Source organism: Peromyscus eremicus, chromosome 12 (assembly GCF_949786415.1).
Source record: "Peromyscus eremicus chromosome 12, PerEre_H2_v1, whole genome shotgun sequence".
In the NCBI taxonomy this organism is placed as follows: Eukaryota; Metazoa; Chordata; class Mammalia; order Rodentia; family Cricetidae; genus Peromyscus; species Peromyscus eremicus.
The window spans coordinates 38985710-39002935 of NC_081428.1; the positions used below are offsets into that span (position 1 = coordinate 38985710).

The window sequence follows — 17226 nt, forward strand, 5'->3', positions numbered from 1 at the left end:
GGATAGAAAGTAAACTAGATACATTTTGGACTCACCAAAATAAAATAGATAATGGAATATTTTCTCTGAATTTGTCAAATGCAAATGGACTAGACATTGTTGATATATTTATTGCTTGTATATATTGTATACAGTTATTATACTTATTGTATATAGTTTTTCTTATATTAGTTATAACTTTTTAAAAATTGTTTTATTTTTATTAGACAAAGGGGAAATGTGGTGATATTTTATTTGTGCTGAAATGTGATATTTTATTTGTGATTTGATAAATAAAGCTTGCCTGGAGATCAGGGGGGAAAGGCCAGCCATTTTAAGTAAACAAAGTCAGGCAGCACATGTCCTTAATCCAATCACTTATCAGGCAGGGTCTCTGTGTGTTCAAGGCCATACTAGGGAACAGAGCCAAGCGCGGTGACACACGCCTTTAATCCCAGTACCAACATAGAGACCTGGAGGTCTATACAGACAGACAGTGACAAAGAAGTGAGGCAGCTGAACTAAGAGCCATGAGAGGGCAGAAAAGCAAGGCATATAAAGGTGTGGGTAAGACAAGAGGTAGCTCGCATTTGGAAGCTGCCGAGTTGGTGAGGTAAGGTTAGCTGTGGCTTTCTGTATTTTCCTGATCTCTCTAAGGCTTTAACCCTAAGGCTCCATGTTTTTTATTAATAAGACCCTTTACGATTCATGTTACAGTTTTGCATATAGAAATTGGATGGTTACAGACTTGAAAAGAGAAACTAATAGGGAAGTTCCCATACTATTCTGTTGTTTACTGTTTTTTCAGGGGTATCTGCTTCTGTGTCGAGCACCCCTGTACAGTTCTGCAGGAATGGTGGAACTTGGCAAAATGGCAGATGCATTTGTACTGAAGAGTGGAAAGGGTTGAGATGTACAATTGGTAAGTTACTTGACTGATACTACGATGACATATAGGTGAGCCTTTTGTTAATAACAGCAGCAAGAATTCTGGAAGCTTTAGTTAAAGACTATAGACACAATTAGCATAAGGACAGTAGCACTAAGATGTATACTCATGAAATCACTATAGCTATGATTATTGTCACAAGACCCGCACAAGATTGGTGTGTCCACATATTATCATCGATGGTGGAGGCGCTAATGAGATCCTACCCCCTACCTGAGGGACTATGTGAGTTAACAGCTGTGAAAGGATGTATGATTTTCTTCAGTGGTGTATCCATTGGTAAATTTGTTCTTACTCCAGTGAATAACCTCCCACTCAACACTCCTGTGCAAGAAACTCTGATTAAACTCAGTGGATCAAACACAACATAAAGGCTTGAAAATAGGAGGAGGGGGACTTGGAGGAAAGGGTTTTAGAGGATGGAGGATACAAGAGGGAAGGGGGATGAAAACATCTAAAATTTCGTATGTAATTGTATAAAACTGTCAAAAACAAGCACATGCACATAAGTATATGAAAAAATATTGTAAATGCTAAAAATGTGAAGTTTCTTTTTCTCTTCAACTATCAAAGCCATGTTTTCCTCTTAGGCTCTATATGGTTGAGATAACTTTGTCCATTTTCCAAATGTCAATTATTTTCTATAATTCACAGGTATGATTTTCCTTTTGGCTCCAGCCTTTAATCCAGGGCAACTAGCAATATGGTGTCTTCAGGTCCTTTCCAGGGGTTATAGGACATTTGACTCTATTTCAAATGTCAGAGTTTTAACATAATTAATTTTTTTAATCAGGATGAGTCTTAACTGTCATTAATCATTAACTGTCTATATTCCTCCCAGCTAATGCATCCTACCCACCCATGATTTGGGCCTTTTTGCTTTGATCTAAATCCTTATAAAGTTCTTTGCCAGCGTAGATTATAGTTTTTCAGTTCTCTAGATTCTAACTAATTAATACATAATTCTTGCTAGTGTGTTAGTGTTCACACCTTCTCTCTACCCCAAGTCTGTATGATGTGCATTGCAGCTGAAACCTCTTACCTAGCATATTGATTATAATAGAAGACATCTAACCAGAGAGAAAGTATGGAAACTCCTGAACCAACCAGTTGACTCTATGAATCTTCTTTAAATTACACCACAAAGGTTCTGAACTTCACCTTTTATCTGGTTTCAAAATTCAAAATGAAATATATAATCTATAATGAGAAAAATTTGTTTTCTTTACAGCTAATTTCTGTGAAAATAGTACCTACGAGAACCTTACTTTTGCCAGAATCCCAGTGGGCAGATATGGACCTTCTTTGCAAACATGTCCTGCAAACACCTTAAATGGTATGTGTTTCTCCTGGGATCTTTGTTTAAGCAGAGGAACTGTTAGAATGAGTCATACCTATCATTCCTCCAACTACTGTTAGGTCTCTGGACAAGGCAACAAGGAAGGCTTGGCTCACTTTCATGCCAGTGTTTGAAGTTTAGTACAGAACTGCGTAGAATCATACTTTCCCCAAAAACCTTGATGTGGATCAGTTGTTGGTGAACTCTCCCTTATCCTTATTTAATTAGAAATTTTTTCTCTAGCTTTCTCTGTCCCACAGCATTCGTTCAGGTGACTACTTATTCTTGGAGCTGTATCATTTGTCTACATTATTTTAAATCAATATACATTAATACAGATTCCTTCTGTACCTTCTTTCAGATGATATCTTTCCAAGCAGAGATGGAATGGAGCAGATCTGTTGTCAGCAGTCTTTTGTTTCCCTGGCCATTTTGGTTATGCATCTTGGCACATTTCTAGTTTCATGATACCTTCATCAGTATGACAACCCTATGTGCATTGAGGCGTTCCTAGAATCAAGGAATCCTGTTACTAGTATGTTTCCAGACAAGATCCAGAATGTTTATCACTTATATCAGTACCACATTAGGTAATAGGTTCTGAGTGTAGACTTTGCACATCCATAGAGCTCCTTCCTCATAACTAAAGTCTACTAGCCATGTAATTTTTTATCTAAATGTTTTACCTGTCCCTGGATTGCATTAATTTGTATCTTATTAATTTTGCTGGTAGCCCTCATTTCTTATAGAACTGGATGCCTCAAGAATGCAGTCACTTTTAAATCATTTATAAATAATGTTTGGTAGAGCAGTAACAGAGAGGAGAATTTCACATTTAGATATTCATTTTTGTGCATCTCCAGACTACACTGAAATTCTAAATACATTGTAGGAATCTCTCTCTCCCATGTCCCTTCCTTACTTATTCTAAGTGATTACTTAGAATGATCCAGCCTTCTCATAGTTAGGGTTACTATTGCTGTGATGAAACACCATGACCAAAACCTTGGGGAGGAAAGGGTTTGTTTCACTCACACTTCCACATCACAGTTCATTATCAAAAGCAGTGAGGGCAGGAATTCAAGCAGGACAGGCAGGAGCTGATGCAGAGGCCATGGGGGAGTGCTGTTTGTTGACTTGCTCCATATGGTTTTCTCAGCTTGCTTTTTTATAGAACTCAGAACTACAGCCCAGGGGTGGCACCACCCATAAAGGGCTGGGCCCTCCCCCATCAATCACTAAATAAGAAAATACCCTACAAGCCTGCCTGCCTATAGCCAGATCTTAAGGGAGCATTTTCTCAAATGAGGTTCCTTTCTCTCAGATGACTATAGCTTGTGTCAAGTTGACATAAAACAAGACAGCACAAGCCTTTTGATTAATATCTCAGAAAGCAAAAGGAGGGCTTCAATAGATTTATTCTTACTATGCATATTTTATAGACCATACTATAGTGTATAGTATACTGTGGTGATATATTGTACACCCCAATAAAACTTATCTGAGGATCAAAGGACAGAGCCAGCCACTAGATTAGACATAGAAGCCAGACAGTGGTGACACATATCCTTAATCCTGTCACTAGGGAGGCAGAGATCCATCTGGATCTCTGTGAGTTCAAGGCCACTCTGGAAACAGAGCCAGGCAGTGGTGGCATACACCTTTAATCCCAGGAATTGTGATCTTATGTCTTTGCTTGGGAAGGAGATACATCTTTAATCCTAGGAAGTGATGACAGGAAGCAGAAAGGTATATAAGGCATGAGGACCAGGAACTAGAAACTTTTTTAAGCAGTTCAGCTGAGATCCATTCTGATTAGGACTCAGAGGCTTTCAGTCTGAGGAAACAAGATCGGCTGAGGAGTTGGCAAGGTGAGGTTGGCTGTGGCTTGTTCTTCTTCTCTAATCTTTCAGCTTTCACCCTAATATCTGGCGCTGGGTGTTTTTTATTAACAAGACCTTTTAAGATTCGTGTTACAGTGTACCTATGAATGACTGTTGTCTTCAATTTCTACATTATATATACCTTACTTTTTTATGTTTTATAAACCAGGTACAACTTACAAAACATAACTGTGTGCTATGATTTGGAAAAAGCAAGTGTCAGTAATATATCCATGAAGGTCATCGCAGATATTTGGTATAATACCTGGAGAGTGGGATAAGAGAGTCATATTATCATCTTTTATTTGACATTCATTTAATTTGAGCAACCATTATGAAAATGTTTATTATATATACCTTTGAATTTCAGACCGAGTCCATATCATTTTAAAGATATGTATTTTCACCATTAACAAACTCACTTTTAATTCTGTATTAAGAATTCTCTTTGTTTTAGTTTATATAACAAATGGTTATCATGCATTTCAATGATGTTTGAGTATATTCATATTTCTGTGAATATTGGAAGAGACACACTTGACATATGGCTGCTTAAAAGAAAAATCCTGTGTGTGTTAAAACTTTTATGTCACCAGGCGGTGGTGGTGCACGCCTTTAATCCCAGCACTCAGGAGGTAGAGGCAGGCGGATCTTTGTGTTTGAGGCCAGCCTGGTCTACAGAGCGAGATCCAGGATGGGCACTAAAACAACACAGAGAAACCCTGTCTCGAAAAACCAAAAAAAAAAAAAAAAAAGTTTTACGTCTTGCAGTAGAGGTGGAGTCGTCATACAAATGAATGAAAACTCCAACCTTCTATTTGAAATGTTATTAAAGAAATTTCTGATATCAGTATTTCTTGTCATTTCTCCAAAAGCAGCTGCTTCAATACTGATCCTGAGGAAAACGTTTCACCTGTCCTTCTAATTATGATTCTGTCTTTAGATGTTGTATAATGATTAGTGATTGGAGGACTGTGAGGCAGAAAGTTTGGGTGATATAGCCTGAGAAAAGAAAACTGCCCAAAGAACTGTTGCTTGAGAGGCAGTAGAACATCCAGCAGTTGCTGCAATACCCTGGAATTCTTTGTCTTTGAGGAGTTATCCAGATTTGCATAGACATAAAAGATCAACATATATTTAATAGCTAGTTAGTAGGAATTTTTCATACTGATTCTGGTCTCGTGTATCTTCATTGTGTCCAATCCAAAGTCATTTCATTCCTACATGTTAGAAAGTAAATCTTTCTTGAAGACAAAGAAGGAAGCAAATAGTAACTAGCCGGTCCTTGTACGAAGTCCAGTTTTTCAAGATCAAGACAATTGCCTAGAATACAGCAGCAACTGTCGCTCTTTTCTATACTGGGTGTTAAGACAACCCCAGATTCTTGACCTAAAGCAACAGTGCTTTAGGTTTCTCACAGTTCTATGGGTTGGTTGTGGCAGCTATTCATTTGAGGAACATGCACACTGGCTGTTAGGCACAGCACCTCAAGACAGCACCACCTGGCCTGCCTTTCAGTAGTTATAGACCCACTTCCTCTTATGGTACCTCAGGACAGCATTCTAACATCCCGGGAGGGTGGAGACTGAAACTGAGAGAACTTTTGAGGCCCGGGTGCTGGGAGTCATGTATTTCCACCACACTCTATTGGTCAAGGTCAGTCACGGGCCAGCCCAGATTCAAGAGTGAGTGGAAGCTCGTCCTGGAAGAAGCAGCAGAGTCATGCTGGCATGGAGCAAGTATGCAGGGATCACTACATCTATCTTTATACACTTTTCCCCATTTTTTCCTCTTTATTAAAGCGGGGATTCCTTTAGCAACTCGACTGTGCACTCTTTCTGAGTATGGAGAGATATATTTACAAAATGCAACGAGAGGAAATTGCACGGAAAATCTGGAGACCCTTGAAACGCAGGTATGCTGTCTAGTCCATCTGGTGGGCACTTGAGGGATGCTCTGAGTCTAGGCCAATCTGGTCTTCAGGTGCCTGATGGTCAAATCAATGCTTTTAAAACTCTCAAATTGTAAATTAAGAAAACCCAGTCAGTTAAACCCTTCTTATTTGGTTAAAGTCGACGTCTGTTTAATGTTGACATTTTATTTCTGAATGTTTCAGCAAATGGTAGCCTAGAAAATATTTGCAGACTGTTAAAGTATTGACTGAACATAGACCTCTGGCTTCAGAAATCAAAGGTGGTCTACTCCATCAAAATGAATGGAAAAATGATATGAACAATGACCCTTAGACACAGACAACTCCAGATTGATACTGGTCTCAGGGCTGTATCTATGAGCTAGTAAAATAAGAAAGATTTATGGCTACTTTTGCTCCCATTCATATGAAATTATATTGACTAAGGATAGAGGCGACTGAGCATGCGTGGAAGTGCCAACTCATTGTATCATGCAAGAACAGGAAGACACTGTAAACTTTGATGTAGGCACTTCTGTGGGAAAGTATGTCATATCTTCTTTATCAAATTGGATACCATTTCCATACTAAAGACATTATAGCTAATACCACCAATTGGTGAGCGTTTACTGCTATCAAATACAGAGGAGCCCTGGACATTAGCTAGGGTTAAGACCTGATAAGCCCACTATAAGTTTAAGATGTATCTAATTCACCTAATCTATGCGACATCATGATTGACCCACATGACATTCTCTAAAGTCGCCCATTGTTTAACTTCATGTTTTGGATGACCGGAAGCTGTGGTTTGCTGTTGTTCAGAATCAAGACACTGCAGCACATTTGCAAATCTTTATCGTATGGGAAAAGATCAAGCTAAAACTTCAATGTGTTGTTAGTATTGAGTAAATCACTTCTATATCATTGTAACACCAAAACAAAACAAACAAACAAACAACAAAAAAAACCTTTGGTTAATTGGTTATTTGCCTGTAACATTTAAAACATTTTGTGTATACTACTAAGTGTTCTAAATCATTTTTAATTTTTAAACACCACAGATAAATATTATTATAAGTGAGGGAACATACAGCTCTGAGGAGTGAAGTGCTTTGGCCAGGGACCATCGCCAAGCCACTACAAAGCCACTGTTGAATTTAAAATCCACAGGAAACCACACCAAGTCCCTGGTCACAGATGGGCAGGGTGTGGGCGGGTTGGGATTGGGAAACAGGATGTGCAGGTAGCTGCCAGTCACCCACACTGAAAGAAGGAGGGCAGATTCTGGAATCTGACAAGTCAGTGTTTGACTCTCAACTCTGCAGGTTCCAAGACGTGTAAACCTGTCTAAGTCCTTAAGTGTTAGGTGGGAGCTCAGTTTACAGAGCCATTTCCCATTATGTGTTCTGTATGATCACACCTTAAAACATCAGAGTGCCAAGCACATGACAGAGACTTGGCTGTTGAATTGGACAGTTTTTTGTTTGTTTATTTTTTTTTTGTGGTTGTTTTTTTATTCTGTCTGCTGAGAGAATTTGTCTCCACTCCTTCCAAGTGAGTACTGGTTTGATTTTTGAAGCGATGGTGCCATCTAGTGTAAAACTGAGTTCATTCTCTCCACACGCGTTGACCCACAGTTACACAACAGCATGACTACAGCAGGTAGTCTTAATATAACTCAAGCAAGTGGTGAAAAATGAGGAAAATCTCTGCTCTTTGTGTTGTTTACACAACAAAAAAAAGTAAACAAGAAAAACTCGGAGGGTGCGATGCTCAGGAGGTTGAGGCTCACCTAAATTTCAGCTCACTCAACTGCTGTCTTTGCAAAATGTTTATGAATGCTTGTATAAACTTGACTTTTTGAAAAAAAAATCCTTTTAAACAGATAGACAGCATCACAACAAAATCGAACAATATTTCTGCAGAAGCCCAGTTTTTAACAGCTGATGCCAATCGATTAACTCCTGAGAACATCACTTCTGCTGCTCTAGTGGTTGGACAGATCTTCAATGAAACCAGAGGGGCTGAAGAACAGGTAAAATTCAAGATTTTAGATTTGGAATGGTAGCCTATTGGTGGTGTTTCATTAGCATGTGCAGGGCCTTGGGTGAGGGGCATCCCAAATTCTATTCCTTATCCTATGATTTGGGTGGTTTTTAAGTTAAGACCATAGGGCAGAGTACTCTTCTGGGAGATGCACAAAGAAATTGAAAGAGGGCTCCTTGTCTGAACACCCTCTGGGATTGACATGATGGTTGTTATTATATTAAATATTCCAGCATGTCCTGGAAGGAACAGGTCTCTAGTTTTATAATATACAGTTTAGCAATTGTATTAGACTGTGACATACATGTTCTTTCCCAAATAAACAGTTTTCCTAAACACTTGCTCTGAAATAGGCCCTCAGCATCCTCTCAGGCTGGTCTTTGGCTTTCCCAAGAGTCTCTAAACTGAGTTTACATGTCTAATATCATGGCCTGCTAAATTCTGAAACATAAAAACGAGAAGTATAATCAACATTTGTTGACAATGGAGATTTTGTATTGGTCAGCAGGGTGGTAAGCCATCAATATGAAGTATATCAGCAGGGCTCCTTTCTTTTGTAGTCTTTAAATATTTTCTTTCAAAAATTGTTTTAACTACCAAAGGTCCCTTGAGAAGTAGGTTTTAAGTAATAAGATAATGGAAGACATAATTCAAAGAATATGCACGTCCGATTGTAGAGTTTATAGTAAAATTAGTCAGCAAAGACATAGGAATGAAATGCCAAGCCATTGTCTCTCCGTCTCACTCATGAGTTTTCAAATGTAAGAAACTAAAGATAATTTACTGATAGTTATATAAGTACAACTGATAAGTCATGCTGAGCATTGTGAGCTATGATGTTTGGACAGGCAGGCCCATAGCCATATTTGTGTCTACTTTTAGACAAGCACTTGCTCTTCTGTTCTTATGGATGGAAAAGGGCTGTGAATGATCTTATCATGAGGTCAAATTCAAAATCCTAAACCACCTACTTCACCAGCTTCATTATGGTTTTACTTCTTCTCTTGGCCCCTTCCTTTATATTATATAGGTCTTAAACTGAAACTTTGATTTAAACTTTTTTCCTTTGGATTATCATGCTAATCATGCTATTTTCTACCATGATAGTTCCTCATGATAGTAGTAATTATTATGCGTGACACACATCTTCTGTGATATGCCTTCTCCCTCACAGGCAAAAAGAGTCGCTATAACCACAGTGAGTCAGATTCTGGATGCCAGTGAAGATGTTTTTCAGAAAGCTGCTGTGATTAATGAGGACTCCTTTTCCACGTAAGCAACAGTTTGGAACACAGTTTGGGAAGTACCACTTACCTTCTTAGGTTAAAGCACAAATAGAGGACCTGTATTTCTCAGGGGTGCCACAACTGCCTGATACTTTGGGAATCAAGAGAAAATCCGTGACTTCCCACATGATCTTGCTCCTACATGGAGTGATATGTGCTACCTCTTGGTTCCAAGGGTGGTCATGGCCTAGCAAAAAAAGGGAACTGGGATGTTTGTTCCCTTAGCCTGGGTCGGGTGCAGTCAAGGTAGCAACCTCCGCACAAAGGTGCCGCTCCAGCTCCCTTATTGGTGCCACTCCAGCTCCCTTGGTGTACGGTGCTGCAGAAAGCAGCCAGCTACTGGATACAGCACACGGTCAAGCCTCCAGCTCACACCTCAGCTCTCTTCCCAAAAAATGTTAAGCTTTTCTCAGTTTTCCTACATCTACTTCAAAAAAAAAAAAAAGGAAATCCAACTCCCCTCCTTCTCTTTCTCTTATGAAGGCTATGTTCCTGATGACTTTTGATTGTATATTTATATAAAAAAATCATATTTATTCACAGAGGCCCCTCACTAAAGTACACTGTTTTAAACCCCCTTTTACATGTAAGTATGCTTATTTCAGAAAAATGAGAAATTATACACTTGGCAAATTCTTTGTAATTATTTACCTTTATTTGTTAGCATATACTTCAAATGTTTTATATATATATATATATATTCATACATTCATACATACAAGTAATTACATAATATATTAATCTATTATCATTTAATAGTTTAAGATATTTTTAAAATATGAATATCTATACATGTACACCATAATTATAGATTATTGCATCATATGGGTATATTAGGGTTCACTAGAGGAGCAGAATTGGCAGACAAAATGTGTTACAAATGTGTATTTACTGGATTGACTTACACAATATGGGTTGGGGGGACAACAATGGCTATGTACACACTACAGAGGCTGAGAAGTCCATAGCTGCTCAGTCTGCAAGGCTGGATGCCTCAGTAGTCCTGCTGAAGGCCTAAAGGATTCATGGAGATGTTGTTCGAATCTTAGATGGTCTTTCAATAAAAAAAAAAAACCAGAGCCAGATATCAGGGTAAAAGCTGAAAGATCAGAGAAGCAGAACAGCCAGTCACTAATTCTTAGCTCTACAAATTCCTCAGCCTAAAGAGAGAGTGAGTTCCTGTTTCCTCACGCCTTATATACCTTTCTCTGGCCAGACATATTACTTCCTGGGATTAAAGGCATGTGTGCAAAGGTATGAGATCTCAAGTGCGGGGATTAAGGGTGTGTGCCACCACTGCCTGACCTCTATGTCTAATCTAGTGGCTGCCTCTGTCCTCTGACCCTCAGGCAAGTTTATTAGGGTACACAATATACCACCACATGGAGAACTGCTAGTCCTCAGTTCAGTTGGAAGGCCTGAGAAGCTGGGTTCCAGTATCAACACAAAATGGCAACAGCAACACCAAAGTAGACACACTGGCCAGCAAGGTGAAGACGGCGAGCAAGAAGCACTGTCTTTCAGTCCGTCCTCTTTACTTCTGGCCACCGCTGGAAGGGGCTGCCTGCTCTAGCAGAGAGTCTTTCCTCCTTCAGTTAACTCTTCCTGAAATACCCTCACAGGTCCTCCTCATATATAACATGGCCCTGCACATGCCACACACGTGTGCACATGTGTACACTACATAAACGCTTGTTTAAAAATGACCCATTGCAGTGAGTGAGCTTTTCCCTAACCAAGTCTCTGTTTGGTAGACTTTAGATGACGTTAAGTCTTTTAGTATGATGGACAATCAACCTCCTGTACAGAATCATTATTTGTATGACCTCATATCCTTAAGGGACATTCCTCCGTGTAACTCTTCAGTTTTTGACTGAGTACAGCCAGCATCTACTTGGGGTTACACCCTCAAAGTAGAAAAGGGGTACATGCAAAACAGAGCACTCAAAAGACCACAGTTCTGACAGAAGGGGCAGAGGTCATGTAAACAGTTTGGTATATTTCATGACTTCAGATTCCAAGAGGAGGTTCGATCCTTTTCATGGGGCTGAAGGTACCTCTTTTTTTTCCTAAAGTGGGGAACGAGGTAACCATGAGCTCCAGAGTCTATGTTCACTGAAAATAGAAACGAAAGCCAGAGGAAGCCTTCCCGCTGCTAGTCAGAGAAGAGGGATCTGTAGTAGCGGAGTACTGCTAGAGTAAGGGGGTGGGGAATGTGTTTGGTAAGAGAGAGGGAAAATGTAGGATTTATCTGAGAGTTTTATAGGTTATGACATAGATGACAATACCTTGCTAAGAAACAATTATACATTTACTGGCTTATGTATAGAGAAAAAGATAACCTTGTGTAATATATGCATAACATGCTAATGGCTTCAAAAAAAAGATGGTTAGAGGAGAAATAAACCTCAAAACATAGACTACACTGAACTACAAAGCCGTTCAACCAGTCTCCACTTCTCCTTCATCTCACACTTTGTCTCCAGCCCATCATTTTCTGACTGTGGTCTATCCGTTCACCTTATACCATGTGGTATTTGCAAAGCTCTCACGGACTCTGACCCTTCTTTTATTCACTTACCCAATTCTTTTACTTCTTCCATTAACCTTACAATTCTCAGGAGACTCAAGCCCTCTGTGTTCATGACTTCGATATCTACGATCCCCCCAACTACAAGCTGAAATTACTCAAAAAAAAAAAAAAATGAGCTGAACATCTTGTCATCATCCTCTAAACAATACATTAGAGCAAGAATTTAGATACAATTTATATTGATAGGTTTCGTAAGTAATCTAGATATTATTTAAGTATACAGAAATGAAGGCATAGATTTATAGGTAAGCCCTGCATCATTTTATGTAAGAATTTGAGCATTGTCAGAATCCAAGGTCCGTAGGCCTAGAGGGCCCTGGAACCAGTCAATCCCCTGTAGAAACTGAGAGGCAGCTGTGCTCTTGATGAGCTGCCAGTGATCTCTCTCTTCATTCTCCCTCTTTCAAGGGGAGGAAACCAAATTTGCTCAGGATAACCCTGGATCTACAAACTCCCATCTCTTGAGCTAGGCCTAGGTGCAAGGTCTCTTCCTAAGCCAGGACTCAGCCACCCATCTCACTTTTTCTTCTGTCTTCTGCTACTCATACTTTCTTTCTATGTCCCTCAGCTACCGAATTCTCCTTCTAGTCTGTTTATTTAGGGGGAAAGTGAAAATAAGAAAGATGAAAGTAAAAGGGAGGAGAATGATAGGGAAGAAAGACTCTATCTAGCCAGGCTTCAACCCCATCAAGTTGTAATAGTAAAGTGTGTACTCTCCTCTTCTAAACTGGGACGGGCAGAATCTCCAGGTAGCCAAAGCTCTGAGGCTCTGAATAGGGTTTCTGCTGGTGGCAGTAATAAGGTACAATCAATGAGGTTAGGTTTTCATTTCTCCTTTTGAATACTGGTTGCAAAGGCTGATCTATAACCCCGGATCCTTGTTATATTGAAGGTCAATATAATATTAGTTATATAATTGGAGATGTAAAACTGCCTCCCTAACACTACCTGCTCTATGCATCTCCCATTGGTTTGCACTTCTGCTCTAGTAAGCTTTCTTTAGTTACCCACTTCAGTTATCCTGACTGTCTTGGTTACTGTTTCTGTTACTGTGATGAAACACCTTGAGCAAGGCAACTTATAAAAGAAAGCATTTAATGGAGGGCTTACAGTTTCAGAGGGTTAGTCCATGACCATCATGGTAGGGAGAATGGCAGCAGGCAGGCAGGCATGATGTAAGCTGAGAGCTTACATCTTATCCCGCAAGATGGAGGCAGAGAGGGGGGGGGACATTCTTTGTGCCTCATCTTCTGTGGGGTTCCCTGAACCCTGAGAGAGGGAATTTGATTGAAACATCCCATTTAGGGCTGAGTGTTCCAAAATTTCTGTCTTTGCATAATGTCTATATTAGTTCCCGTCTGCTGCAGGAGGAAGCTTCTCTGATGGTGGCTGAGCAAAGTACGGATTTATGAGTAGAGCAGAATGTCATTAGAAGTCACTTTATTGCTATATTTTTGTTTTTAGAGCAGTAGTATTTGGTTTTACCTTAGATCCCTGGGCTAACTTGTATCAGGTTCTTGGTCACCCAAGCTGTGTCGGGTATGAGTTTGTTCTATCTTGTGGAGTGGGCCTTAAGTCAAATTAGATAATGGCTGCTTGCTCCCACAAGTTCTTATCAAATGAAGCTTCTAGTGCCAGGAATAGGCTATATCTAGTTGAGTTATTGCCTGAAGGGTTCCTATGGGAACCCCCAAACAATCCAGGCTGTTGCCGAGACTGTAGGTTGCTCTGCACAAACTAAAGGCAATTGCTTCCCATTGCTGAAGACAATACTTACAAAATCCATTGAACACGGAGAAGCTGAGCTGGTACCTACATAGAGCCTTCACATCGATGTGCTAGCATCTTTGTTACAAAAGTACTCTGCACACTAATTACCAAAAGAGAAACCCAAACACCAGCCCAGCCACAAAGCCTCTTCTCGACAATGCTGCCCTGCCTTCAAGACATGCTAGTGCAATGGGGACACAAAGCTTGTGGGGTAACCATCATACCATTTTAAAAATTACATGTGATAAACTAAGACTCTGGTGAAGAGGACAGACACATATTTAGGTAAATACACACAAATCCACATACATACAGGTAATTGTCACGTCACCGTGACTATAGGGGTTGTGTGCTCACGCCTTTTCTAATGTAATGAGGGAGACAACACACCTCTGAGTTTATGACAAAATGCTGCATTGTGATGTCTCATTGTATGCAGGCTTATTGAGCAAATGGAGTCTTACTCCTTTTCTCTGGGTGACGAATCAGTGGTGGAGCCAAACGTAGCAGTCCAGTCAGTTACTCGAGGCGATGGTACGGGGTCAAGCATTCTCTTCTCTGTACAGAGAGGTAAGCTGTTTGTCCCCTGCACTTGGAACAGTAAAGAGCAGTCCGCTGCCAATCACAAACAATCCCTGGTTCATTCAATTTAAATATGCAGATATTTAAAATTCGACTTCTTTTCTTGTAGGATCGAGTGATTCTCTAGTTTCTGGTGGAACATCTGTTAATAAAACTGCAGACAGACTCAATCCAAATGGACAGACTGAACTTCAGATCTTGCTTAATACTGGGCAAAGTATGTCTTGAACCTTTTTTTTTTGCATTGTTTTGTAAATACATTCAAATTCAAGGGATTACTGACTTGAAATCCATGAAGGGAGGAATAATCCTAGTTTAGTTTTACACCTAATCATTTTGTTTGAGTGTCTTTGGGCTCTAATACATTACAGTAATCTCAGTTCTACTATTTCAGTTAACAGAGAATCCCTCTGCATTCCAAAAACACCTTGGAGAGTAACAGATTGAAATAATAATGACAGGCATACAGATCTGTATTTCTATGAGACTCTTATACTCATCTGAAGAAGAATGAAAGTAAAATAAAGAAAGCTAGGAGTAAGAATGAATAAACATAAGGATATAAGTGAATAAAATTATAAATTAACAAATGCTAGGCTTGATCAACAAAACGGAAAATGGATTCGATGGAAAACAGTGAAGGCAGCCTCTACCCTTTGAAGCCGACAGAGGGAGAAGGAGGAGGTGTAGAAAAGGAATAGCTAAAAAATGTGGAGACTCGAAAATAACAAGATGCAAATATAAGTTAGTCTAAGAAATCTAAGTATTTGTAAAAATTATGATTTTTGTAACAGATGCTCAAAATACTATAGCACTGAGGGGAAGAGTGAGCAGGAACGCTAATTCTTAAAAAAGAATCCATGCGCTTGTACGGATTTCAGTTTCATCTCAAGCATGCCATTCTTTTATTTAAAAAAGAAAATAGGAATCCAAAGTGCTGGTTTAACATCTGTATTTTGCTTTTGCTTTTTTATCTTTTATTTACATTTAAATTTTTTTTTCAAGATTTTCATGCATGAGTACTGTATTGAAATGACTGGTTTTCATCCCTTCCCTTCTCTCCCTCCAACTCCTGTGTCCCCTCCTACTGCCTCTCAAACTCTTGACGTGTGTGTGTGTGTGTGTGTGTGTGTGTGTGTGTGTGTGTGTGTAACAATAAGAACACACACGCACACACAAACTACAAAGTCCGTTTAGTATTGCTCGTATGCAGATGTGTTTAGAGCGGACCACTTGTGACTGGATAACTTACCAGGGAGCCCATCCCTGAGAAAAACTGACTCTCTTCCCCAGCATCTGTGTTTTGCTTAGAAGATATTATTAAATGCAAAGTTTAAGGGTTGGAAAAGTCTGATTTTACTTTTAGAAATCATAAACATAAATTTGTTTTTTGGTGGATTAAAATGGCTTATTCCTACAAAATAAAATAAAATAAAATAGAGTGAATTTTGTCGTATAGTATCCAGGAGGGAAAGATTTGGTGAGGACAGTTTGTTGTGAAGAACATGAAAAAGCCGTACATTCCCTCCCAGGTAGAGGCTAGAGAAGAATAACTGGCAAAGCAGTGACCAAGAGACCATCAGGGCATTGCCTGTCTCCTTCTCAAGTCACGTGATGGAATAGGCATGGCTCACGGCTGCCATTGTTGTCATATCACTTATGAGAGAGTAAATGCAGTGTATGCAATTATCCTGTTAAAATGTACATTTAGGAGCTGGGGATATGACTCAACGGGTGAGAGCATTTTCTTTGTGTGCATGAGGACCTGAGTTTGGATCCCCAATACCCATGTAAAAAGCCAGGTGTGGATGCCTGAGCCCATAACTGTAGGAGATGAGGGGACAAGAGGAATTCTGGGACTCGTTAGCTCCAGGTTCAGTGGGAGACCATGTCTCAAGAAAGTAATTAGAGAGTGATAGAGCAGAACACCTGGTGTCCTTTTCTGGTCTCAGCATGCATGCACAGGTGTGTACACTCACGTACAGATGTGTGACTATGCCATGCACACATACAGCACACACCGAAAGATGTGCACTTTCTATTATTTCTTTTGCTATCTTGCATGTGGCTAGCAGCTGTGTAAATGGTTAAGAAGTATTCCTCGGCTAGTTCTGTTTGACCATTGCCATGGCCAGGCAGGTACAACTTCCACAGTTGTAGCCCTACAGGACCTTTAATGCCTCCATTCTCAAATGTTCCAAAAGAATGGTTTCACAATAAACATCCCAGGCTTGAGATAGCTGATAACTGTCAGAGCAGAGATGGTGAAGAGTGCCTATGCCAAGACCCAAAGCTTCCCTCAAATTTGTTGCTTTGTGACCTAAGGAATCTGCCCTGATGCCATCAAATGGCAGGCAGACCTCAGGTAAGCTTCTCTAGGCACAGCCATCTTGACAGACAGTAGCTCTTTGTTATTACTTGCTCAATGCTGAGCTAAAAGCTGGGTCTACCCATAGGTCCCACCTCCTATCTTATGGCATAGAAAGCAACATGTTTATAACTGAGACAGAATAGGCAGAAATGTGACATCACCATATAGGAGATAAGAAAAGTGAAACTTGGGAAGAAATCTATGGGTGGAAAATTAGCGATTAGCCAACCATGGGTTGCATATATTAATTATGCCTATTATATATAGGCTTACAACATAGATCTGTATGCCAAGGTATTCTCTCTCTCTCTCTCTCTCTCTCTCTCTCTCTCTCTCTCTCTCTCTCTCTCTCTCCCCCTCCCTCCCTTTCTCCCTCTCCTCCTTTCCCCTCCCCCTTCCCCTCTCCCTTTCCTTCCCCCCAATACACACACACACACACACACACACACACACACACACACACACACACAGCCAATTACAAGCCCCAGAGAGTTTTGTCTTCATTTATGATTGTCC

General features: G+C 39.9%; 1 protein-coding gene across 2 annotated transcripts in view; it reads left to right on the plus strand.

Moving 5' to 3' along the window:
* The window catches only part of Adgrg7 (adhesion G protein-coupled receptor G7), a 54547-nt gene that overhangs the window by 15949 nt on the left and 21372 nt on the right, over positions 1–17226 (plus strand). Inside the window, exons 2-8 of one of the 2 annotated variants that reach the window (XM_059277461.1) lie at positions 788–901; positions 2160–2264; positions 5953–6065; positions 7948–8097; positions 9283–9380; positions 14197–14327; positions 14449–14556. In XM_059277461.1, the coding sequence (XP_059133444.1) occupies positions 788–901; positions 2160–2264; positions 5953–6065; positions 7948–8097; positions 9283–9380; positions 14197–14327; positions 14449–14556 (819 nt within the window). Of the gene's footprint in view, positions 1–787; positions 902–2159; positions 2265–5952; positions 6066–7947; positions 8098–9282; positions 9381–14196; positions 14328–14448; positions 14557–14653; positions 14686–17226 lie in introns of those variants that run through there. The other variant, XM_059277463.1, reaches the window with a different exon arrangement.